This window comes from Penicillium waksmanii (assembly GCF_028829765.1).
Source record: "Penicillium waksmanii strain IBT 27052 chromosome Unknown utg000007l:1.0-4314555.0:1.0-4317578.0, whole genome shotgun sequence".
NCBI classification, from domain to species: domain Eukaryota; kingdom Fungi; phylum Ascomycota; class Eurotiomycetes; order Eurotiales; family Aspergillaceae; genus Penicillium; species Penicillium waksmanii.
This window is the reverse complement of record NW_026643253.1, coordinates 3,399,186-3,422,614: the sequence shown is the minus strand read 5'-3', so window position 1 is coordinate 3,422,614 and position 23,429 is coordinate 3,399,186. Positions and strand designations below refer to the sequence as shown.

The 23,429-nt window shown below is 50.8% G+C and overlaps 6 protein-coding genes across 6 annotated transcripts; 4 read left to right on the top strand and 2 right to left on the bottom strand.

The window, feature by feature from the left end:
- Nucleotides 1-499: 499 nt before the first annotated feature.
- On the top strand, nt 500-2,015 carry N7481_008117 (uncharacterized protein; the record flags this gene model as incomplete). Its single annotated transcript, XM_057267336.1, has 6 exons — nt 500-677; nt 744-862; nt 917-978; nt 1,051-1,076; nt 1,133-1,482; nt 1,548-2,015. The coding sequence occupies 6 exons, from the start codon at nt 500-502 to the stop codon at nt 2,013-2,015; spliced, it is 1,203 nt and encodes a 400-aa protein (XP_057121537.1).
- Nucleotides 2,016-3,045: 1,030 nt separating this feature from the next.
- N7481_008116 (FMP27 family protein) lies at nt 3,046-11,828 on the bottom strand (the record flags this gene model as incomplete). The annotated part of the gene is made up of 4 exons (XM_057267335.1): nt 3,046-3,100; nt 3,167-3,261; nt 3,317-7,161; nt 7,208-11,828. 4 exons carry the CDS (start codon nt 11,826-11,828, stop codon nt 3,046-3,048), a joined length of 8,616 nt encoding a protein of 2,871 aa, XP_057121536.1.
- A 1,089-nt stretch (nt 11,829-12,917) lies between these two features.
- N7481_008115 (uncharacterized protein) lies at nt 12,918-13,738 on the bottom strand (the record flags this gene model as incomplete). Its single annotated transcript, XM_057267334.1, has 4 exons — nt 12,918-13,210; nt 13,281-13,397; nt 13,461-13,574; nt 13,660-13,738. 4 exons carry the CDS (start codon nt 13,736-13,738, stop codon nt 12,918-12,920), a joined length of 603 nt encoding a protein of 200 aa, XP_057121535.1.
- Nucleotides 13,739-14,778: 1,040 nt separating this feature from the next.
- N7481_008114 (translation initiation factor 4B) lies at nt 14,779-16,769 on the top strand (the record flags this gene model as incomplete). The annotated part of the gene is made up of 7 exons (XM_057267333.1): nt 14,779-14,782; nt 14,895-14,951; nt 15,009-15,053; nt 15,366-15,659; nt 15,718-15,927; nt 15,993-16,501; nt 16,545-16,769. The coding sequence occupies 7 exons, from the start codon at nt 14,779-14,781 to the stop codon at nt 16,767-16,769; spliced, it is 1,344 nt and encodes a 447-aa protein (XP_057121534.1).
- Nucleotides 16,770-18,598: 1,829 nt separating this feature from the next.
- On the top strand, nt 18,599-19,573 carry N7481_008113 (uncharacterized protein; the record flags this gene model as incomplete). The annotated part of the gene is made up of 2 exons (XM_057267332.1): nt 18,599-18,794; nt 18,957-19,573. The coding sequence occupies 2 exons, from the start codon at nt 18,599-18,601 to the stop codon at nt 19,571-19,573; spliced, it is 813 nt and encodes a 270-aa protein (XP_057121533.1).
- A 769-nt stretch (nt 19,574-20,342) lies between these two features.
- Nucleotides 20,343-22,949, top strand: N7481_008112 (uncharacterized protein; the record flags this gene model as incomplete). The annotated part of the gene is made up of 8 exons (XM_057267331.1): nt 20,343-20,373; nt 20,448-20,473; nt 20,525-20,703; nt 20,788-21,071; nt 21,152-21,651; nt 22,044-22,119; nt 22,183-22,744; nt 22,841-22,949. 8 exons carry the CDS (start codon nt 20,343-20,345, stop codon nt 22,947-22,949), a joined length of 1,767 nt encoding a protein of 588 aa, XP_057121532.1.
- Between the last annotated feature and the right edge of the window lie 480 nt (nt 22,950-23,429).

Here is a 23,429-nt window from a genome sequence, read left to right as displayed (position 1 = left end):
CCAAAACCGGCTTGACTCTTTGAGTATCGTCAGCCGAGAAGAAGAACAAGAACACCAACAACGCAATAGATGAGGGGTACCTATGAGTGTTTCAGAATAATCTAGATTTATATGTATACTTATAATTATATTATAATAAATATTATAATAAATACATACATATCATACAGTAATACCGGTTGGAGAGGAACATGACATCAGGGCCTTACGTCAGGCGCGGCGCCTTACTTTGTCTGGCCTTCAGCCGTTCGTTTCCGGAAACCCCCCCAAAAACACTAAATTAAGAATAAAATCAATCCTCGTTTCTTCTCTTTAGAAAATACCTTATGCATTCTCACATCTTATCCAGCATGTCCTGATCTCGATTCCACCCCTTCCACCTAATCCCTCCACTGCGACACCCAACCGACCTATTCCCCTGAACGCCTTCACCGCGGCGCATTTGATCCTCCATCCCATCTTCTCTCTCTCCCCCCCAGATCACCCCATCGCCACGCTGATGGAGGAAGGAAACCCTCCTCCGTTGCACACCGAGCCGCCTCCCCTCCCATACTCGCTGCACACTCGCAAGAAGGCGATCGCTTTTTTCTGGATCTTGTTCGTCGTCGATACCTTAGGCCAGCCGCTGATCCTCTACTGGGCATTATGGTATTGCACGGATCTATCGCATAATTTGAGTACGTTGACCATAGTTCCCTCGCCCACCACTGCCTTTTCCAATGGCTAACCCGGTGCTATCGCAGTCTTCTCCATCGTCACGGCGTGCTTGGGCGGTATCTCGGTCTTTGAATACTTCTATCGTCTCTACAATCTCTTTAAAAAGGGTTCCCGCGCCCGGCCGCTGAACGCCCGCAAATCATGGGTAAGAAGAACGCCCCTTGCGATCGCTGATCAATATCGCTGATCTTGGACATAGCTCGACTTCTTTCACATCAATTTTACGATTGTATGGCTTATTTTGGCTGTGGAGCTTATTGCGTACGTTTTGCCAATCCCTACCTCTCGGCCTGCTCGGGTACAAAAGCTTGAACATTGCTAACGGAAGTATAGGGGAACGGTCCCTCAGGAACCATATGGTCAGCATCATGTCATCCACCACGATCCAGACCCTTCCAGCTAACCATTCGAACAGTGCGTCTCGTCGCCATGGTCCTACCAACCGTCATGTTCTACTTCGGAATCGTCCACCTGACCCTTGACGTCCTCCGCATGGCCGGTTTCAAGGCCCCCTTCCGCATTTCCTCCACCCCCAAAGGATCCGTCATGCCGACTGCTCTATATGCCCTCATCGAGGACGTGGTCGCCGTGGACGGAGGAGGCGGCCAGATCTACAGATACGCCCTACGAACCCGCTACCTATCCAGTCCCTACTTCCGCCGAATGCTCTTCGAGATGAACTGTTTCTGGAGCGGCGGATCCATCATCTTCGCTGCCGCCTTCACTGCCATCATCTTTACGGTCTCCGAGCCCGTAGCTTTCACGGTAAGTACCTCAACCTTCAAGGATGTCTCGGAGATGCATCATCAGACTGACGTCAATTCATGCAGCTTGGCTGGACGCTCCCGTTCGCATGGGCCGGAGTCTGGACCTTGATCACCATCCCTTGGGTTCAGAGTGATCTGCGTCGTGAGAAGAAGGCCTGGGCGGAAAATCGCGGACAGGGCGGCATCCCCTGGGTTGATGATATCACCGCTCCGACTGCCCGTACCCGTTTTGAATCTGTCCATGGTCGTCTCCCCTGGGTTCGTGAAAAGCAAAGTGCCCCCTCGACACCTGGCGTCGATGGCCACGGTGGAATTACTCCCGAAGCCAAGCCTGAGAGCAGCCACGAGGGCAAGCCCAGCATCGAAGGTACCGACGGGGTCGATATCGTTAATGGCGCCGGTGTTGATGGCGTTTCCAAACATACTGCCGACTCCGAAGATACCGCCACCAATGTCCCCGATACATCTTATGAAATGGGAAACATTCCTGCCAGTAACCCGCCAGAGCCCGATCATCAACAAACAAAATGATCATTTCTTCTTACGCCATTCATTCATGACTTGACGCTTTGGTTGCGGGTTCATTTGGCGGGTCCAAAGTGAAGATGCAGATATTCATGAAAAACAAAACAAATACCTCTCTAATTTGCATACGAGAATGCGCGCTTATAGACCTTGGCCTAAAATTGGCTGTGATTTGAGTCTTTTCAATCATGTTTTTATCCATCCTAGTTGTATATCGATACCCTTTAGTATAGCAAACGTTGTGATTATAATAATTTCAAGCCTATTCCAAAGTTAGTACTAGTATGGATATCTCACTGGAGTCTCTATTCCTAGGTAAGCTGTCTAATAAAAAAACTCCTCTCCCCACCTGGGCAGGTGTTTGATGGCATCACGGGATAGAGTATCAGTACTAAGGTACTATTCACTGGCTCCTTGATATAAAACATGCCTTATCCCAATTGAAATAGCTCAGAAAATAGTATACATGGTCAATACCAAATGAGGTCAAGCCGAAACAGGATCAACCCGTCGTCCATCCAGAAAAGAAAATACAGAAGAATATAGGGAAAGAGAATAAAGTGTAGCAGAATCGCCAACCCTCACAACCAAGGTAGCAGGGGGGGGGGGGCAAAAGGAAAGGATTGAATTATCAAATGAGAATAGAATAGAAACTGGGAAATCCAAAAAAGGGTAAAAGATAAAAAACAAAACCACCACTCCCTCTATGTATGCAAGCCGAAATACAGTGCGGTGAGTCAAAGGGAAAACAAGAAAGTTGACGGGAGAAAAAAGAGACCTTCCTTTTTTCCCGTCAATAAACCCCGAACAAATCAGAAAAATAATCAAAACGCCTATATACGGCCCCGTTGCGCAGAGAGGGTATCCAAAGAGAGACACGGGGCCTGCGGATTGCAGAAAAAGAGGTGCTTTACAGGCGGTGTAGTAATTTTAGGATCAGGGGAGGGTCGCAGGGTGGATAATGGCGAGGAAGAAGTATTGAAATGTGATAGAGATTTTGTGGGGATGGGAAGCAGAAGAAGATGGGATCAATTGATCACTTTCGACTACCCATCAACTTTCGGCCCAGGTTGCGGATGGTATTCTTGTGGCTAGGGGAGTGTTAGAATTTCGGTTCCGACCTATCGAGGCAATGCAAAAAGATGAAGACTGCTTACCTATCGTCCTGTTCAGCCCCATTGGCTTCGACTGTAGTGATTATTTGGCCAGAAGTCATGGGCCGAACGGGGTCATTGACGAAACGACGCGACTCCTAGTAAATAAGTTAGTATAGTGCTCGGCATGGTAGCGAAGAAGGGGATACGAACCTCCCAGCGAGAATCGACATCAACATCTCCGGCAGACCGTGAATCAGAAATGGTGTTGTCTTGCCCCCGTTCCCGCGTATCGGAGCTTAGGGATATTGATCGAGCTAGGGGCGAGGCATTCGACTGCATAGACTTCCGCGATGGAGAACCAGAGTACTCGCTATTAGAGTCGAAACTTAACATGCTTGAGGCCTGGCTACGTTCGGGGGGCAAGATAGTCGAACTGGAAAGCAATTGCGACGACGAAGCAAGCTCACGGAAACGCTTCTGCTGTTGCTTGGTAGGACGGTGTTGCGAGAACTTGTTTCCAAGAATGGCAGGGGCATGGGAGATGAGAGCCTTGATGACATCCTTCTTGAGGCGCAAAGCAAGATCAAGGTTTGACCAGGTCTTGTTGCTGTATTCGAGAACTGGGAGGCGGAAGACGAAATTGTGCAGATCCTCGAAGTTGTGTTCACCCTTGCCCTTGTAACTCAGGCATAAGACCACATCGTGGACCTTGACTTGCGCCAGGGTCATGTAATTGGATGCTCGGGACATCATCTGGGAAAGGTCGTCCGTCGGCTCTGAGGACTTGCGTCGTCGAGAACCCTTGCTGATACCAAACTTCCTTCTTTCTTCGCCAGCGCTTGTACTGTGGCTGGATAAAGATCGCTCGGTAGGCTGCTTCGCCAACATGCGAATGCTGTCGGCTGATTTCTTCTTGGTAAGGGCGCCAGTTGTTGAAGGACGGGGCAGTTTGCGAGGCTCTGGTACTCCCAGCTGGGTGCTGCTCCGGTGGATGGGTGTCATCGCAAGGCCTCTGAGATGGCTCGGCCGTCGATTAGACTTGCCTTCTCCAGAGAGAGACAGGGTCGGTTGTAATCTAAGCTCGATAGAGCCAGGGCCCTTCGAAGCTTGCAGGTCATCCATTAGGACACTGTCTCCGTCGGTGCTTATCGAATAACTCATTGAGTCCTCGTCGTCTTCATCGTCCTCATCGTCGGACCCATCAAGCGGCTTCATGTTCTTTATCATAAAAGGCGAGAAACCACCGCTTTCAAACGCCCCCGATCCCATATTAGGGAAGATGTACTCGAAAAGCCTTTGACCAAGCTCACGTTCGAGTTGTATCTTAAGCGGGAACAACATAACTTCGAAGTTGTCGACTACGGGGATTCCAGCAACAGCCTCCAGCATATGCCACTTGACTCGGAGCATGTAGTCATCCAACGGGCGTGCTTGGTCAAGATATGGCGCGATGATCTGAGGATAAATTGCATCCGGCAGCAAGTTCAATCCGCTGACTTTTTCGATGGCTACCAGGTTATTGTTGGACCCATCTGTGTTGTCTGTCCTCTCATATTGGGCATTCTTGAGCTGGAACTCGACCAAGGGGGCAGATGCCTCTTTCATCAAGTGCCAAACGACTTCGCTTGCAGAAATGCTCCACCGCAAGACGCCGTCATTCTTCTTCGACGCACTAGGTTCAGCTCGTCTCTGGGAAGTAGTGATGGCTTCCATCATGAAGAAGAGCTCATCCTCACAGTGTGACAAGTCGCGCTCCAGAGCCAAACGATCCTCCCAGCCCTGTGTATCCAGGTACTTGGCGTTGATCTGGAAGTATTCTTTGATCTCTTCGAGTTGACGAATGCGTGCCTGAAGCTTGAAAACCATCTCCGGCGCACCGCGAAGATCGCTGAAATCGGACATGAGCATGATCTTCTCCAGGCGCTCGTTCCGAACCTTCTCGAGCGGCTCGCTATACATCATGAGATCCAGGACGATAATGTAGAGGGTGTAGTATTCGGCGGAGTCACAGATTGCACGGAAGTGGGGGAAGTCGACGCTAATCTGGTCCATGCGGGTTTCATCACCTCCGGGATGCGGCCCATGGTTACCCTTGGCCACCTCCTCATTGTACTTCAGACGAAGGTTGTTGTATTTGTCATAGCGGAGGGTAGCGGATGTTTTCTGAACAATGCGAGAGAAGCCAAACGGATTGAGCTCGAAGTCGAACATAGCCTCGAGGGTCAACCACGGAGGCCATGCAGATCCTGGGGCGTTGCCGTATTTGTTGCCAGCGTAAAATTGCAAGTTGTTCATGAGATTCTTCTGTGTTGCAACAAAGAACTGGGCACCATCCATCTCAAGAGAGAAACGGCGCTGGACCAGGCCACTGACATCGTCTGCGACACGTTCCTTGTCCATGATTGACACAACCTTAAGCTCCATGCCCTTGGCAGCGACCATCAAGACGGACTTGCGGTTCTTCTCGCTAAGGAGTTGAATCTGAGGAGCAATGAGTCGTAAGTAGTAGCTATTCTGCGGGGTGAACTCTGGAGCAATATTCTCGCTTGAGTCGTCGGACTTGGTAGGTGATTCATTGTTCGAGTCAGAAGGATCGGTTTCTTCAGCATTGACAAAGCGCTTGGCGCTATTAAGCAGCTCTTCAATGCGATCTTCGACTTCGTTCTCGTCCTCGTTGTCACTGCGGGTATGTGTTCTGGATGCCTTGGAATTCTTCCGATCATTCTTATTCTGCTCCTCGACAATATCAAGGATGAACTTGACTGCTCGTCTGGACATGTAGTAAACGAATCCTCGACGCTGGCTAACCTGGTGACTATACCGCAGGATGATGTTCCGAAGTGAGTTGTTCCATTTCAGCTGCACGTTGTGAATCATGAATCGATTGTTGAAGTCGCTTGAGAAGTCATCCGCGGCTGATGAATAAAGGCCGTCAAGGCCAGGAGAACGACCATCAGCCGTAGATTCCGCATCGAAACCGGTTCGTGAAGAGGTTTCACTCGTATTAGCATTGGGGCCCGACTTGTGGCTGCGCTCGTCTCGTGCCAGGTGTCTCTCGAGGCGGTGCAAGGTGGCCGTCAAGAACTTTCGTCGCCGGGCCAGGGATTCAGCCTGGCGAAGGTAGGTCTCGTGCTTTTCTTTGAGTTCAGGGTCATGATCCACATCCTTCATTAACTTGAGCTCTTGTTCTCCAATAGTGCGATCGTAATTGCGGATCTGCGCTTCGACCGTTGCGAGGCGGTCTTTGGTCAATTCGATCTGAACGCGGCGGGGATCGTTGGTCTCGGACATGACACAGTCATGAGTAGGTTCATAACCGAAAGTACTAAAACCAGTCTCTTCGGACCCAACATCATCGTGATCGGTTTGGCGGAAGTAGGTGAGTCGAGGGGTGAATGCCAGTGGCAGAATCTGTGTTTTAGGGTTTGACTCTTGTGGGAGGATCCAGTCGGGCTCCACGAAGTCATCCATATCAATCCAATCCAAGTTTTGGTCGGGGATTGTGAATCGAGAAAGATCAACAGAGGCAACTGGCTGCTGGAAAGTCGAGATGATATCATCCCTGTTTTGAGCGATATCCTCTGCTCTCGTGCCTTCAATGCTAGCAGAGACAGCCCTGAAGTCGGCTGACTGGAGGTCAATGAGAGCTTGATTCATGCGCATGGCACTTGTCTTAGTTTGCTTAGAGCGACCACGAGCTTGCATCTTGATTTGCTCACGTCGCTGGTGAACATCTAGCTTGAAGGAGTCAAGGCGAACCTTCAGACCAGTGGCAGTGACAGCATTCTCAGCATAATCTTCGCGATCCTTGTGCTTATAGATATGAGCCACAAATAGGGGCGCGAGGAGAAGCTTGTATTTGACAGTAGCCAAGTGACGGTTGAACTTCTTGCTTGTTTTGGTGATTCCTGGGAACAGAGGACCTTGGCGCACTGGAAGTGACATGACACCGGAGAAAAGGGACCACCAGTTGAAGAAGTGTGTGAAGAAGCGGGGGGGATAAGTGTGTGGTGTTGTAGCTTGAAGAGGGTTGAATGCCATCAAGCGACCAGTCCCTGCTTTGCGGCGCAATGACCGAAACCGACAAATGGATGTGATCACTGCGGAAGCCCCGGAATGCATCGTAGCCAGCACGCTCTGCCGAGTCGATATACTTGGGGTTTTTGAGAACAACATCGTAATGATTCTTGAATTCAAAGCCTGAGGATCGCGAATCGTCACGGACGTCGCGTTCAAAGACCAACCCGGCAGCCCACTTGACATCTCCAGACAGCTTCATGACAACCTTTTTGAAGTGGGCAGCATTTTTCTGCTCGCTAGAGGCAGAGCTGCTCTCGAGATCTTCAGTTGACGTTTCATTCGCCCATCGAGCTTCCGCACTATAGTCTGGAATGGCCAAAACATACTCGCCACTGGTGACGCTCATAAACTCCATGGGGTCGTCGCTGGAATGGATCTCAAATTTGACATCTCTTCGCCAGCACATAACAAAACCACTTCCAAACCCAGTTACCACGTACGGATCTCGAGAGCCTTTCAGACGCAGGTGAACGTCGCCATCTTCCTTCCATCGCACTCTTATCCGAGAATGGAAACTCAATCGAATCTTATCCCAGAAACCGACCCGCTCAGAAGGATCGACCTCAGGCTTGGTGAACCCTTCGATGATCTTCATCATATCCTGAATGACTGGCTGGTATGAAACGCCCCAAGAAATACTTGTTGGCAGGCTCGTATTGATCTCGACAGTGGGTTCTGAGTACGTTTTGACTGGAGTAACCGACCGCCAAACCTTGATATGGAAAGGATCACTGTGGACGCCGTTGGGCAGTTCGGCCTTGGGAACAAGCTCAACATCAACCTGTCGAGCAGATTCATGGTTTCGGAACTCTTCGGCGATCACGAAATTTGTCCGCAAAGACCAACTGGGAAGCCTTGGAGATTGCCCAGGGCGAAGGGCAGGAATATGTATCAAATCAAGTGGATAGTCTCGCAGGTTGACGCGTGCTTCGCCCATTTCCAGGTTGAAACTCATCGGGAGGAGTAGGCCATATTTCATGTCCATGGGCATTCCTTTACCGATTTTGTGAAGGAAAGCGGGGATTTCTTCGGTTGGGAACGTAGGTTTGTCGATTACAAGATTCACATCGCTGATCAATGCGGACATGAGACCCGGTCTATTTGGAATAGCAAGAATAGTCTCTGTCTCTTTCACATCATCTGGCGGTTCGTCTGCACCGGAAAAGAGATTGCGAACTTCTTTGATAGACGTGCCTTGGAACTTGAGCGCCGCATCGATCTTTTCCTTCCAGATCTGGGCATTGTGTTGCTGTAGTCGCTCCCAGGCCGCATCGGGGGTTATTTTGTATTCCGAAGATAAACAGGTCGCACCCTCCGTGTCATATCGGAATTTGCGGCCTCGGCCAGCACGGCTGTTGTCTTCCTTCCTTGGGAGTGGTTCGGCACTTCTGCTTCGGCGAGTATCTTGGCTAGTTCGTTCACTTCGCAGGGTCCGGCTGCTTGACTTGGCTCTGAGCCTTGAAGAAGCGCGTTTCTGATCTGAATCCTTGAGTTTCTGGCTTTTCAGATAGAAAGCCTCTTCACGAGCAAGACGCTGGGTCTGCTCAATTAGGCCAGTGCGGTAGATGCAGCCTAATTTCCATTCGAACGCATCGTCTTCCAACTCAAAGAGTAAAGCTTTGCTGCGGAGAGATATTCTCGGTACTTTTTTCGGCTCTTCGGGCTCTCGGGTGGACACGAATTCTTTGCAGCGATTTTTGAAGCGATGTCGAAGCTGCTTGAATGCCTTCGAAGTGTTGATCAAGTTGTCAAAGATGCGATGCATCACCATGTGGTGAGGAACACCTATCCTAATGAAATCTGCCCACAGATCAATAGATCTCTCCTCCGTGAGTTTTCCACCCTGCTTCATTCTCATCTTGCGGAAGTCTAGCCGGACGTTGTTCATACTACCAATTCTTGCCCAAACACCCTTGAGTTTAGGTGCTTCCGCATGGATGCGAACAAGATTTGCCTTAACATAAGGCGTTGAAAGTCGCTGGGAGCCACCTGCGAGCCCGTAAACCTGAACCATCATAGACGGGTCATTGGGCAGGTTCGCTTTGAGCTGTACGACAGTGGCTTTGAAATCGACGGTAATCAGCTCACCCTTTCCAGGCGATGGATTTGAAGGGGGAGGCGGCAGAGATATGCTTGGAGCTCCTCTCGTCTTCCCTTGGGTATGCTCAGACTCCTTTGATGGCAATGGGGAGAAAACATCTTGTATCACCGAAACCGCCACACCTAAGCAGTAAAAGCGGTAGAGAGAATATTGAAGATAGATGCCTTTGAAAACCGAGTTGATATGGACAACAGGCCCAAGGCGGTCGCTGTGTGTGCTAAGCGCGATCTCGAATCGCGGAAGAGAGAAAAACGGTTCGGGCTCAAGATAATCATCCGATTCAATGACGAACCCATCGAACCCGCGCACATGAAAGGCAAGGCGCCTACCATCTGCTGCACCGCGCTGTGTGCTCTTTGGAGGGGATGTTGGCTGGAACCTAAACGGTGATTCGTCACCAATGATAGAATGGCTCGAGGTACGACGTCTGGCAATACTGCCCACTGCATGCTCGGTTTTCTGGGCCTTGTACTCGGCCGACCAAGATTGCAATTGCAGCGATACACCCCGAGAGATCTCAGATACCGGGGTGTCAACCCCTGCGACCTCCAAACTAAGCCCCGTTGATTCAAATGAGAACGACAAAAGCCATGGTGGGACTTTTCTCAGTGGGCTGATTTTGCGTTCATTGAAAGGCATCGGAACTCGCTTCTGTGATTGGAGGTGGGTGCGGAACTCCTCAAGGACCTGGCGAATTCCTCGGTTGACTTCGCCGTTAATCATATGTACAGAGCAATCGTTGATACTTCCCGATGCAATGACGCAAACTTCTGGGCTTGCATTGAGGTGCGCTTTGAGCTCTAGGTTTTCTGTAGTAAGAAGGTTGTGCTTGCTTCCGGCGGGTGTTTGGTAGTAGAGTTTATGGGATGCAACGCGATAAACGGATGATAGTGAGTAGTGTGCACCACCTTCGGCAGAATGCAGGGATTCGACATCGAGCGAGATGGACGAGATGGACGAAATTAAAAGGTTGTAGTCATCGGGAGTACCAGACTCCTTTTCAATGGGGAGGACAAATCGAATCACAGGCTCATGAACGGATAGCTTGATGCTCGCTTTGGGAAGAAGACGAGAAATCAATTGGTGGTTGCTTCGTTTCTTCGCACGAGGAGATGACGCTCGGGCTTGGGCCAGTTTCAAAAGACGAGAAACATGCTTTGGTTGCAGGTCGAGCGACGGAGATGTGATGACCAAATTAGCGAAAAGGACGTTCAGGTTTCGTTCTTCCATATTTTGTTCATCGAAGGCGCTGACTGTCTTTGAAGGCAAAGTGGTCTTGATTGTTGTCGTAGCCATGGGGACGTAGAGAATATTGTTCGTCTCGCCCGAGTCGTCATCTAGGCTAACCGACAGAGAGATAGCTGCGAGTAAAGCCTGATGGGCAACGTCATTTCGTTGGAAGTACATGCGGTGCTCAGGGCTCTTCTGATCCATGCGGTGAAGGTCGATGCCAAGTTCGTGGGAAACGACATTGAGAAAGACGGGATGATCTTGGCCGGAGAGGGATTGAAGACCTCGCGAGAGTCGGAAGAAACTGAGGGCAACTTGGATCTCTTGGATACCACGGAGAAGAGAGCTGGCAAACTCTTTCGAATCTGCAACAGTCTGCACAATCGAGTTATCTCTGCTTCCGGGCTTGTCCAATTCCTCCACGAAATCTGCGAATGACATCTCGTCGTCGGTCTCGGTTGGTAAGCGCTCCTTGGTTGCGGCTAATTTCTGGGCCGACTTGATACGCTTCAGGAGAATATTGAAGTCGTCGTAAGGGATATGCAGCCGCCCAATCTTCAGCGCCACAGATGCATCTCGAAGTCCTTCCAAGTCCTTATAGAGTAAACCGTGGAGGTTCACGCCGACATTGTCCAATACCTCGACTGGTTCCCGACCCTCCACTGCAAGCAGAACATTTTGTACATTCATAATCCATTCTGCCGGTCGCTGCTCTCGAGACATATCCTTCTTGCGGCGGAATAGCTTGCCCCGCTCCACCATCTTACTCCGGGTATCCACGGCTAGCGAGAGCATTCCAACCTGAACCTGACCAGCCTCGAGGAAATGCACTGCGGTGTTGACTGCGGTGACATCTACCAGAGCTAACCAATTGATTTGCCGGTGAAGCCTCTTGAGGCGCTCCTTCACCCGAGTCAGGGTCCTCCATGTTTTGCTCCGTGGGGTGGACGAGTCGGGGGTCGCATTGTCTTCTTTCGGACCCCCAGGGCTGGCAGGACCCAGTTGTTCTCGAGTCGGGTCGGTTTTCCCTCTGACCAGAGTCGCCGTATCAAGGGTGATCTTCAAGTCGGTCAATCGAATGCTGATCCATGTCGGCTGGGCGAAGGACGGTGGGTGCAAGGAGAAACCGAGGCCGCGGATTTCGATCAGGAGGCCTTCTCGCGGAGCATAGGCGATGCGTCGGAGGGAAAAATAACCGATGCGTTGAATTGAAATTCCGGTCGCAATGCGCACGATGGCGAAGACGAAGAAGGACGACAGGTAGAGCAGGAGGAAGCCCACCAAGATCGAGGTCGGGTTAAAGAGGGTCATCGCGACGTGCGATCAGCGGATGCTGATCTGTCGAACAAGAGCAGACAGCAGTACACGGAACATCGAGGGTTGTTCGGGGAAAATCGTAGGTGTGTGTGAGTGTGTCAAAGACTAAAATAAATTGTTGGGCAAGCTCCGATCTTGATCCTACCTCAACTTGTTCCGGAGAGAGAGGGGGGGGTTCCAGAACGAGGTCTAGGGCCAGGGCCAGGGCCAAGTGTGAGTTCACCAGTGTGCGTGCACACAAGGATCAGTCAGTGCTTCAGCTTCTCAGTAAGAGAAGCACCACACACCAGGCTTAATCCAGACACAGAAACAGTGCAAGTGAAGCATGCTTATGCTGCAGATCAGAGGAGTCTGGAGAAAGCCAGATTCATGGTTCGGACGCGCCGGAGAAACTGAGAGCGGAAGCCAATCTGCCAATCTGCCAACTGCTGATCTTGTCATACTCTCCATAGGTAACTAACTATACGGAGTAGTCCGAGTAACTATGAGTAGGGCATAATCTTCTATAGTATTACATTGTACTCCGTACTTGTTCTCCGTCCAAGTACTCGTAAGCATCTACGGAAATAAGACCACATGTTGCTCGCGTGCCATTCTCCCTTCCCTTCCATCCCCCCCGGAACCTCGCTTACCTTCCGTGAGGCTCCAATGATTTCACTGTGCAGAAATGGCCGTGGGGCCCTCTTCCGGTTTGTGGTTTGCGATTACTATTTGCGATCGGCACGCCTTGATTTGACCCCCTTTTACTTGCTCCAGAAGAATCCGGTCGATGCGTAAATAATACATTTCTTCCGCGCTTGGTATCGTACACACTATGCAACTATACAGAATAAATATGGTCCCAATTGTTTCCCCCCTATTTCCGCCCCCCATGTGGGGCAGTCTGACACGTACTCCGTAGAAGCAATAGAGAATATGTCAGCGATGCACTCTCTGTCCGTGCGTCGCATCCCCTAGCCCTCCTATTGCCAAAACAGGTCTGGTACAGCGTCGTACCAAAGCCGCGGTGTGCTGGAAGGTTGAGACGACCGAATAATGAAAATGAAAATGAAAAATGGAATGCCTGGACGAGATATTGGTGGCTTATTCGGCGGCAAGATCGGGTACTGGGCGAGTGCTCTCCAGTTCTTCAATCTTCTCATCAAGGAGTGCAATCTCCGCCTCGACGCTGAGCAGCTTCTCATTTAACATGCCCCGGTATTCTTCATCGGACAGATGCCGAAGGGGGATCCATTTGGAATCGGCCATCCGTTGCATCAAGGGTTTGCTGGGTGTGGGATCTCTTCCCATTTGCCAGGCATCAACCCTGTTGAAGGCACTTTGGCCGCCATAGCCGAGCAGCGAGAAAATCACCAACCCAGGCACAAGTCGACCACCTGTAAGAATCGTTAGCATTTCTTCAGAGCGATGATCTACAAAAAAAATTCAAGAATCAAAATCTCATACCCATTAACCTTGTTACCGTGCCGCCGGATAGACCGCCACACAATGCACTAACATATGCTCGGTCCTGCGGAGAGGCTTGATCCTTGTAATGATGTTTGATGATGTTGCTTCGCATCCCTACCGCCGGATCCTCGAATTAGTGACCGAGCGATAAATCGAACAGGTGCATACGAGACATACACCAAAAGGTTGAACCGCATGCGAACCAGTGAATACCGCATGATAGGGAATGAATCAATGGATTCGGGGATTTGATGACCCCCGCAGTCCCTCCATAGATCAACCCAGCAACTCCTAAATACCAGGGTTAGCTCATTCATATTCGCGCATGGCTTCTGAGGAATGGTTTCCCAGCTTGAGCTGGGAATAAGAGACGAACCGCTCAGGGCTCCCACTTTGGCTGCGGGTAGCAGAGAGTTGGACATGGGATCAGCATTTTGGCTATTTCCACCGCTCATCTTTTAACCGGTCTGAGAGAACGGCAAGCATTCCCTGATCCATGAGAAGATGGGTGGCAGGTCAAAATCCACGCCATTGCGATACCGAGATAGTAGTCACGTGATGTTATGTAATCGATTTTGATTCTCACCGAAAACAAACGAGTATATTTCCAATATTCCCTCTGTTTATGTATAGAGGTTCAAGTTTTCAAGTAGGAAAAGTCCTGGGCTGTCTATATATTAATCTACCCGAGTGTGTATTTACTGAGCCTGGTAGTAGTTGACCCTGTGGCTCTTGAAATGGGCAACCGTACCGACAAAGTATTAGTAGTAGACATATATTTCGGTGGAGTCGGCTATGTACACACCTGGGCACTTAGGCACCTGGGCAGGAAACACAACTTGGAAAGGTTGTTAATATCTATGAAAACTTGAACACTTGAAATTGACAAAAAGACAGGAAAGAAAATAATGCGCATCACAATCAAATATGTCTCCAGACTACCCCAGAGGATTCTAGACGTCAACCCGGGTCCAATGAACAAAGAAGCACAAGCCTTAGTGGGCGATCGCAGGGACCCACTGCTGGAACACAGTGAAATTTGAGCGATTGGGTGAAATAGATTGCACAAGATGAAGACTATTCAAAAACCAGTTTCTGGCAATCGGGAGGGTGAATATTGTAATATTGTACTACACATGGGTGGTGCCTGGTAGTGAAATTCTTGGACCAGCCAGAAGACCAGACGGGCTGGCTCTGATGGGACTAGCGGCACCACTAAAAATTATCACGGATTAACTAACCCGACCACTTCCATCGTGCAGCCCCGATTGCCGACTTCCCCTCTACCAACTTCAAGTTTTCCACTACATCTTCGTCCGACTGACCTCGTCTTTTACGATATCCAGGTCATCTTTACCCCTTTCACTCGACTCCTGGTCCTTCGCCCCGGGTGTCTTGAATTTTTTTCTTCCGTTTTTTCCCTCCCAAACCCTACTGTGTGAGAAGCGCGCACCAAGACCGCTTGCGCGTTTCTTGACTCCTCTTAACCGCAATCATGGGTAAGCCAGGACCTTAAATCTTCGATTTAGACACGGCCAGGGACATCTATGTGCTCTGCGACTGGTTCTATCGGTGATTTTGGACACCCCAGCTAACGATTTTCCCCACCAGCGCCCGCAAAGTCTAAGGCCCAGAAGATGTCCATTGGGTCCTTCTTGGCCGATGAGAGTAAGAGCTTCCGAAAACCCCGAGAGAATATTAGAATGGCGATTGACATCTAAATAGGCCTTGGCTCTTGGGCTGACGAGATGGAGGATATGCCCCTCCCCAGTAAGTTTGAAGACCCTCCCCCACTTTGGCGTTGTTGACCCAGTCGCTGATATATATTTGTATAGGTGGTATGTCTTGCTCCTTCATTCGCCTTTCTCTTGGCTGATCCGCGCCGGGAAAAAAATCATGATACTGAGACCTTTTCTTAGGACCTACTTCCAGCTTCGGTTCTCGCCCTGCCGGTGGCATGGGTTTTGGTAGTGGCATGGGTGGCGGATTTTCTGGTACGGCACCCTCGTTGATACGTCCAGACGCTGGAGATATACGTATGGATTTTTTCTTACAAGTTGCTAACCTAATTTTACTGTCCAGACCGTATCGAGCGTGGTGGATACTCCGTTCGCGAACCGCTTCCTCTCCCAACCGAGCCGCCTTACACTGTCCACGTTGGAAACCTTTCCTTCGAAGCGACCGAGCAGGACATCTCTGAGCTTTTTGCTGGCTGCAGCGTGACAAGTGTCCGTGTCGTCGAGGACAAGTTGACCAAGGCCCCCAAGGGATTTGGCTATGTGGAGTTTGAGACCCTGGAGGGCCTGCAGAAGGCCCTGGACCTCTCTGGCACTACTCTTCAGGGAAGAACCATTCGCACCAGCATTGCAGAGCCTCGTAAGTGTCGAGAACGTACCATCTCAAAACGAGAATACCAGGACTAATAGGCCTACAGCCAAGGAATCTCGTATGGAAGGCCGTGACCTTGACTGGACTCGCCGGGGTCCCCTCCCCCCTGCCCCCGAGCGCCGCATTCCTGAACGTTCTAGCTTCGGTCGTAACATGGATGCCGCCTCTGATGCCGGCAGTGACCGCGGTGGTGCCCGTCGCAGCAACTTCGAGTCTGATGGAAAATTCCGCGATTTCGGCAACTGGGAACGCAAGGGTCCTCTCTCCCCCCCCCCGCTGGTGCCCCTCCCCGCGAAGGCGGCCGCCCCCGCAACACTGAAGAAGGTGGTTCCAGCTTCCGCCGAAACTCCCCTCCTGCTTGGGGTGAGGGTCGCTCGCAAGACGGTTCCCGTCCTCCTCGCCCAGACCGTCCCGAGCGTACCCCCACAGCTGCCGATATGGACAACCAGTGGCGCAACTCGATGCGCCCCGACCAGCAGCAAAAGGAGCCCACTTCCCCAACTGCTCCTGCTTCCCGCCCTAAGCTGAACCTTTCCAAGCGCACCGTCTCTGAAGCCCCGACCACCTCCACCGCCGGTGGAGATTCGAAGGCCAGCCCCTTCGGCGCGGCCCGACCTATCGATACCGCCACCCGCGAGCGTGAAGTTGAGCAGAAGCGTCAGCAAGCTGTTCGCCAGAAGAAGGAACAGGATGACAAGACTAAGTCCGAGAAGGAGAAGTCCGAGAAATCGGAGAAGACCGAGAAGTCTGAGAAGTCCGAGAAATCTGAGAAGTCCGAGAAGCCTAAACAGGCTAAGGAGCAGACCAAGGAGCAGAACACGGAGAGCAAGGTCGGCACGGACTCCAACAAGGATGCTGTTGAGCCCCCCTAAGGGTGGGGGTAACTTCGAGATCCTCCGGCGGGCCGGTGGAGACGACATGGCCGCCGACCAGGAGACTGAGCAGGCGCCTGCCGCGGCTGCTGCCCCTGCGGAGGCTGCGAAGGAGACCACTAATGGTAACTGGAGAAGCGCCGAGGCCCCTACCGAGGACAATGATGGCTGGAGCACAGTGGGCGCCAAGCCTCGCAGCAGCCGTCGTGGCGGCCGTGGATTCTAGGCCTATCGATACCCTATACAACCTCCGCCTCTCGCCTCGACTGTGACCTCTTGCGTATCAATGGACCCGAGGTCGTGGAGCTCCGCCTGTTCTTCACGATGACACGTTCCCGGGCAATAACAAAGTTCGGTTACCAGGGTCCATTATAGACGCTATAGCGTCGTTTGATGTGGCCATGATTCTTGCATCTGCCCCACGGCACAAGTGCAGACGACGGTAGTTGTCCTGTCTTGACGTTCCTCCTCTTCCACTTCTTTGTTCTTACGATCTTCTCCTTTTTGCGTGCCGGGCTAGATTTCCCGACATACATCTAGTCTTTGCTCTCTGATGATCTGGCAGTCTGAAAAGTTTTTCTTCCGCCTCTATTTTGTGATGTCTGTGTTGCTGTTTCGCTATCTAGCTACTATTCCCATGCGTGATTCGTGTGATTTGCCCATGACCATTACAGCCGATGCGAAATGAAGATTCCCGTTTCCTTGTTTTTCTTGTTTCTCTCTCTATTTTGTTCCTTTTCGCTTTTCATTCTTGCTGTCTGATTGCTTCAGGATGGTCTTGTTAATGAGCCAGTCTGCCCCAATCTTGACCGGCCGTGCGAACACGAATGACTGAATGGGAGAGGGAGACATGATACGCTTTCCCTCCATGGGTCACGCTGCCTTATGAATCCTCACTCTTATTCTCGATTGTCCCACTCGGTTCTCCCACCCACCTCTCCCCCCTCTCCCTCTCTCCTCTCCTCTCCTCTCCTCGACGAGGTTTGGTCTGATCTCTGCATTGACCGCAAGACTGGGAGCATCCTTTTCTCCCTAATTGATGATATCATCCCACGAGCGGAATGGCGGAGCCAGTGTTTGTGTGCTTAGTACTTCGTATAGATTGAAATGCAGTCTTCATTGACGGATCGTTAATCGTATGTGTATCGGTATTCAGACTATCCGGGGTAACTCTGTAATCATGGCCACCCTTGGCTTACCCTACCGCCTTTCAATTTCAGTTCTATTTTATTGTGGAGCAACGGAGGCAGGCCACATGCGCTAGCTAGGATCCTCGAGCCAATCCAATAATCCCTAGACTCCTCACCGTTCAAAAGGCCGAGACCAAGAGCAAGGTTAATGAACCTTAGATCCTGCCTCCCCGCGTATGTTATTTATCCATCCCGAGGTCAACTTCAACTCCATTCCCAAGGGCGCCTAAGGGATCGGGGGAGAGTTTACGGAGTACCAATAAATGCCTCGCCCAGTAAGGGCGTTATAAATAGGTGGCACTAGTGACGGCAACACTGGACTAATGCGAATTAGTCCAACGTCCACGAGCACCCTGCACCCCCCCGCCGACACACCGCACATGTCTGCCGCTCAGCGGGGGGTGTATATGGGGAATCAGAGAACGCAGAAAATGCAGGAAATGTAGGGAGTATGGAGAATGGAGAATGGGATTAGATTATATGGATCTATTCTATGACGTGGTATTTAATTTCATAAAATTAAACGGAGCGATCGTTTCGGCAGGACCATAGAAAAACCAGAAGATCTGTTCCTGAGACACACCAGAATGGGTCTCCCCAGCCATTGGGCAAATAAACCCGGTGGCGCAGTATGGAGTAAATCACACCCCTTCAAAGGGTTCGACAAGAAACAAGTCCGTGTTTCACGACTTGCTCTTTAAACCTCTGTCCTCTTTGCTTTGCTCTCTCGCATATTCTATGCAGCTACCTAGCTATTATAGTGACATCAACACCAACATTAACACCAACTCTTCTCCGCTCTTCCCCGTGTGGGTTACTTTCACGGGTAAACAAGTCGGGGTAATCACAACTGCCCCATGTTGTCATGTCGGCTACCACCACAACTCTCATGACCACCACTCTTGTTGGAACGTCCTCAGCGATGACCAAGGACCCTTTCTTGGAGAATTCATGTCCAACATGCGGGAGTAACGGCGGCCTGGACGCCTCCGAAGCCCAGCGCCGGATTCTGGAGCTGGAGGGGCAGATCCAGGAGATGACCGCGCACTCCGCGATCGCAGGTAATTATCCCCTGTCGTGCAGTTCAGTTTCACTTTGTTTCGTTTCGTTGTGCCTTCGATCTCTTCCTGAGGTCATCCCTGCTTGAAAAAGAAGCAGAGGCGCCAGGAAACATTGTGTCCAAACACCTTCCAAGATCCCCTCGCTGACCGACTCTTGAACAGCTGGAAAACTCGCCGACTACGAAGAAGAACTGCGCAAACTGCGCTCGCAACCAACATACGATACACCGCGAAGCAGCTCCTCCGTACCCCCATCATCATCACACGGCGACAAGTCACTATCACCCTCCCAGACTCCTGCCTCCCTAGACAACCAGTCGCAACAACCGCAACAACCGCAACCAGTCCAACAAAGTCGTCTGACAACATTAACAAACCTCCTCCCTTATCGGCGCGGTAGTTCGACCCCAACCAGCGCCTCAGCTCCCGTCCCATCAACACCCACCGCACCGATCACTCCACTCCCGCAAACAGCGTCCCCGGCTAGCAGTGACAACGCAGAGCTACAGGACGCACTGGAGCGCGAACAGGGTCTGCGAAAAGCAGCCGAAAAGCAGCTTACGCAAGCGAATACCGAGTTAGAAGACTTGACGGTACAACTATTCAGCCAGGCGAACGAGATGGTCGCGCAGGAGCGCAAGGCACGCGCGAAACTGGAAGAACGAGTTGCCGTGCTGGAACGTCGAGATATCGAAAAGAGGAGCCGTTTGGAGAGGTTGGAGAAGGCCATGGCGCGTGTGGAGAGAGTGAAAGCTTTGGTTCGACCTAGCAGTTCGTGATTCGTCGTGACCTCGATGTCTTGCTCTCTCTTCCCCCCCCTTCCTCCCTCTCACCCTCCTTTGATTATTGCGTTTACGACTGGTACGATTTCTGAGATTCATGATGGGTTTGTGTTTATGGGTGGGCGTCTTATGGATGTATGTCATCGGACTTTCGATATGATTGATTCCCGCTTTTGCATGTTTTTGGGATGGATCTGGCGCAAGGGTTGGATTCCCATGGGATATACACATCTCGTTTTGAGTTTGCCGTTTATTGGGATTTGCGGTGTAATGCGATTCTTCTATTTTATATCCGATGAATTTCTGACATTCTTTTACGTACCTGTCGTTCAAATTATCTAAGAAGAGTCATGTCAGCCCTGGAGCCTAGTAGATCATCACGCTTTCAGCGTAGCTTCTTGCGTCATGCATGACATGACCTGATCTGATATGATGTGTAGCCCCATCGTGACAAGATGTGGGGTAATGTGAAGACCATCGGCCCGACTCAGTCATTGCCATTGTAGCCAGCCGATATATGAAAAACAAATTGAGTCCGAGAATCAGAGCCGAGAGGCCGAGCCTTCGGATGGTTGGACCTTCCCAAGCTCGGAAGTGGACACCGGTTGACCCCACCGAAACCCGGAGTGACTTGCGATGGCACCTTCAAGTTTGGGAAATGTACTTCCGTCATTTTGTCACTTTGCTTTTCAATCTTATCCTGCCTTCAACTGGAGAGGTATTATCTAAATACCATAACGCTGTCCACTCGATTGAATACGCAAGCATGTCTGTTGGTGTTGCCATCATCGGTAGTGGTACGTGTCTATCTAGCATAAGTGATAGTCCTATCCTCTTGTGGGTTGACAACTCGCTGACACCCCCGCGCTAGGTCTCTTCGCCAAAGATCAACATCTTGTTCGTTGTACTTGATTCTTATCTCATTGAATATACTGACAATGCCAATAGCCAGCTGTGCAAGCGGCACAGGGCTTCACACTCAAGGCGATCTATTCGCGATCCCTGAACTCGGCCCAGTCCCTCGCTGACGGTACAGCTAACGTTGATCTGTATTCTGAGGACTCTGGTGCTGGCAAGTCTTTTGACGATCTACTGGCTCGATCTGATATCGGCGCTGTCATCATCGCGTACGTTGAACTTTACAAGTCCCCAAGCTACATGAATCATCTTACATATAGTGGACTTTGTGCATTGCTAACCACTCATACTAGTCTACCGATTCTGGTGCAGCCAGATTTCATCAAGAGAGCCCTACTTTCTAGAAAGCACGTTCTATCCGAGAAGCCTATTGCCAAGGACGTTGCCACGGCGAAGGAGCTCTTGCAATGGTACCAAGCCAATATCGATGCTAGCAAGGTCTTCTGGGCCGTGGGAGAGAACTTTCGATACATGAACAAGTATATCTACGCGGCTGAGCAGGTCCAGAAACTGGGCCATGTTCGTAATTTCCGGGTCGATGTTCAAAACTTTGTCAAGCCAGACAACAAGTACTTCTGTATGTCATCCCCATGGATGAAGATGTGGACTGGGGCCAACTCCGTTCTTGGGAAATGATGCTGACTATGATATTGAAAGTGACTCCCTGGCGCAAGGTCCCTGAATATCAAGGTGGCTTTCTTCTAGATGGTGGTGTCCACATGATTGCTGGCCTACGCCTGATCTTGGGGTCTACGGAGCAGATTAAGACTGTCTCCGCCCAGTCCTATTTGCAACAGTCTCATTTGCCACCGGTGGACACCGTCGATGCGGTCGTCAAGACTGGCTCTGGCGCCACGGGTGTGATTTCTCTCTCATGGGGATCGCCGTTTAGCCGTCACGCCTTCGAGTTTGCTTGTGAGAAGGGCTCTGTTGCTCTGAATTTCGACGATGTGGCCGTCAATGATGTCAACTATTCAGTTCCATTTGAGGGAACAGGCGTCTCTGCCGAGGTCGCTGAATTTGCGACGTCGATTATCAATGGGAAGCCTGTCGAGAAGAGACAATCCCCCGAGGAGGCGCTGGCGGATCTTGAGGTTCTGGAGCAAATGTTGCAAAGTGGAGAGAAGCAGGGAGAACCAGTTCAGTTACACCTGCAGGTATAATCGTGGATATGTTCAAGTTTCAAACATACTATGGAGAGAAAATATAGTAGTAATTGCATTGAGTTCAGCTCTATTCATTGTCGACTTGTAGTTCCCCTACCTCACCATGGCAGGAACAGTTCTAGGAACCAACCAGAGCGGCGCATGCCCCTGTAGATAGCCATGTAGGCATCGTCCGTATCTTTCTTTTTCTTCTTTATTCTCTCCTCTCTCCTCATTCCACCCCTCTTCTTTCTGACCATCGATCGATCAGGTAAGAACCAGTAGTTCCCAAAGCGGTAGGCTTGGCAGGGCTCGATCCACGGCTAACCCTATGCTGACCTAAGCACCACCCGTTCGCTTAGCCGAAAGTGCACTAGTGTGGGTCGCCCGCCCACTCCGCTCAGTGCGAAGAAGTTTTCGAGATTGCTTTCACTCCGACTCGACAACCCTCTACGCCCGGCGAGACGCAATACCGACAAAGTAAGTTGGCTCGCACCCTCACGACCATCACCACCTCGATACTGATGATTTTTCCTTTTCAAGATGGTCGCCGCCAAGCAGCACATCCCCATCGTGAAGAAGCGTATGTTCCCGACTCCCGACCCCCGACCGTGCCCGTTCCCTATAGCCTGGATAGCATCGCCTTTCGACCAACAGACGACATCAATGGATTGTTTGGAAGAGGAGGAACATTGGAATCGACAGAGACGGAGGATATCTCGACAGAAGAAGATGAGCTTTCGGAAGGGTTTTTTTTTGGACGACAACTAAAGGGCGATGTTTATCCAAAGGCTTTCGACAATATTTCGCAATACAATTGGAATGAAGAATTGGAAGGACTGACATGGATTACTATAGGCACCAACCGCTTCACCCGTCACCAAAGTGACCGGTTTATGCGTGTTGGTGAGTCGTGGCGCAAGCCCAAGGGTATTGACAACTGCGTCCGCCGCCGCTTCAAGGGCACGATTGCTATGCCCTCTATCGGTTACGGATCCAACAAGAAGACCCGCCACATGATGCCCTCCGGCCACAAGGCTTTCCTTGTCCACAACCCCAAGGACGTCGAGCTCCTCCTGATGCACAACCGCACCTACGCTGCCGAGTATGTCAACCCATATGCCTACCAAGGGCAATAACGCCATGCCCGCAACCAATGCACTACAATTACAGGAAGATCCCGAGCTAACCTACTTGGCAGGATTGCCCACGCCGTCTCCTCCCGCAAGCGTGTTGAGATCATCGAGAAGGCCAAGGCTCTCGGTGTTAAGGTCACCAACCCCAAGGGCCGTGTCACCACCGAGGCCTAAATGGACTGAACCCCAAAAAGTTCTGTTTCCTTTTTTTCGGTGTGGTATTCGCAGGAGCATGAGAGGGTCGGGGTTTTGTACGGTCGTGAATACTATCATCACTCTGGCGATAACGATTCCAAGGATTGTGCATGGCATTCCATGTGCGGCTCGCGCTTTTGGGTAATACCGGGCGTCGGGCGAAGAGAAATTTCTCTGAAATGACAAACAAAAATTGAAAAATCCTCTTGCATTGTACGATGCCAATGCTTTTCATATACCCAAAGTGGTTCCCGAGTAACCTGAGCATTCTGAGCATCCGAGCACAAGTACGAGTAGTTTACTGTAGTTGTTTGGAGAAAGGCAATGGTCATTCAACCTCATTCCCGATTGGTATGTATATGTTGGATGTTGGATAGTACTCAGGTTCCAAGGCTGTACCTCATAGCTGCACCTGGACTTTTTGTACTTCATTCATATCTTGGTGTAATGGGTATACTA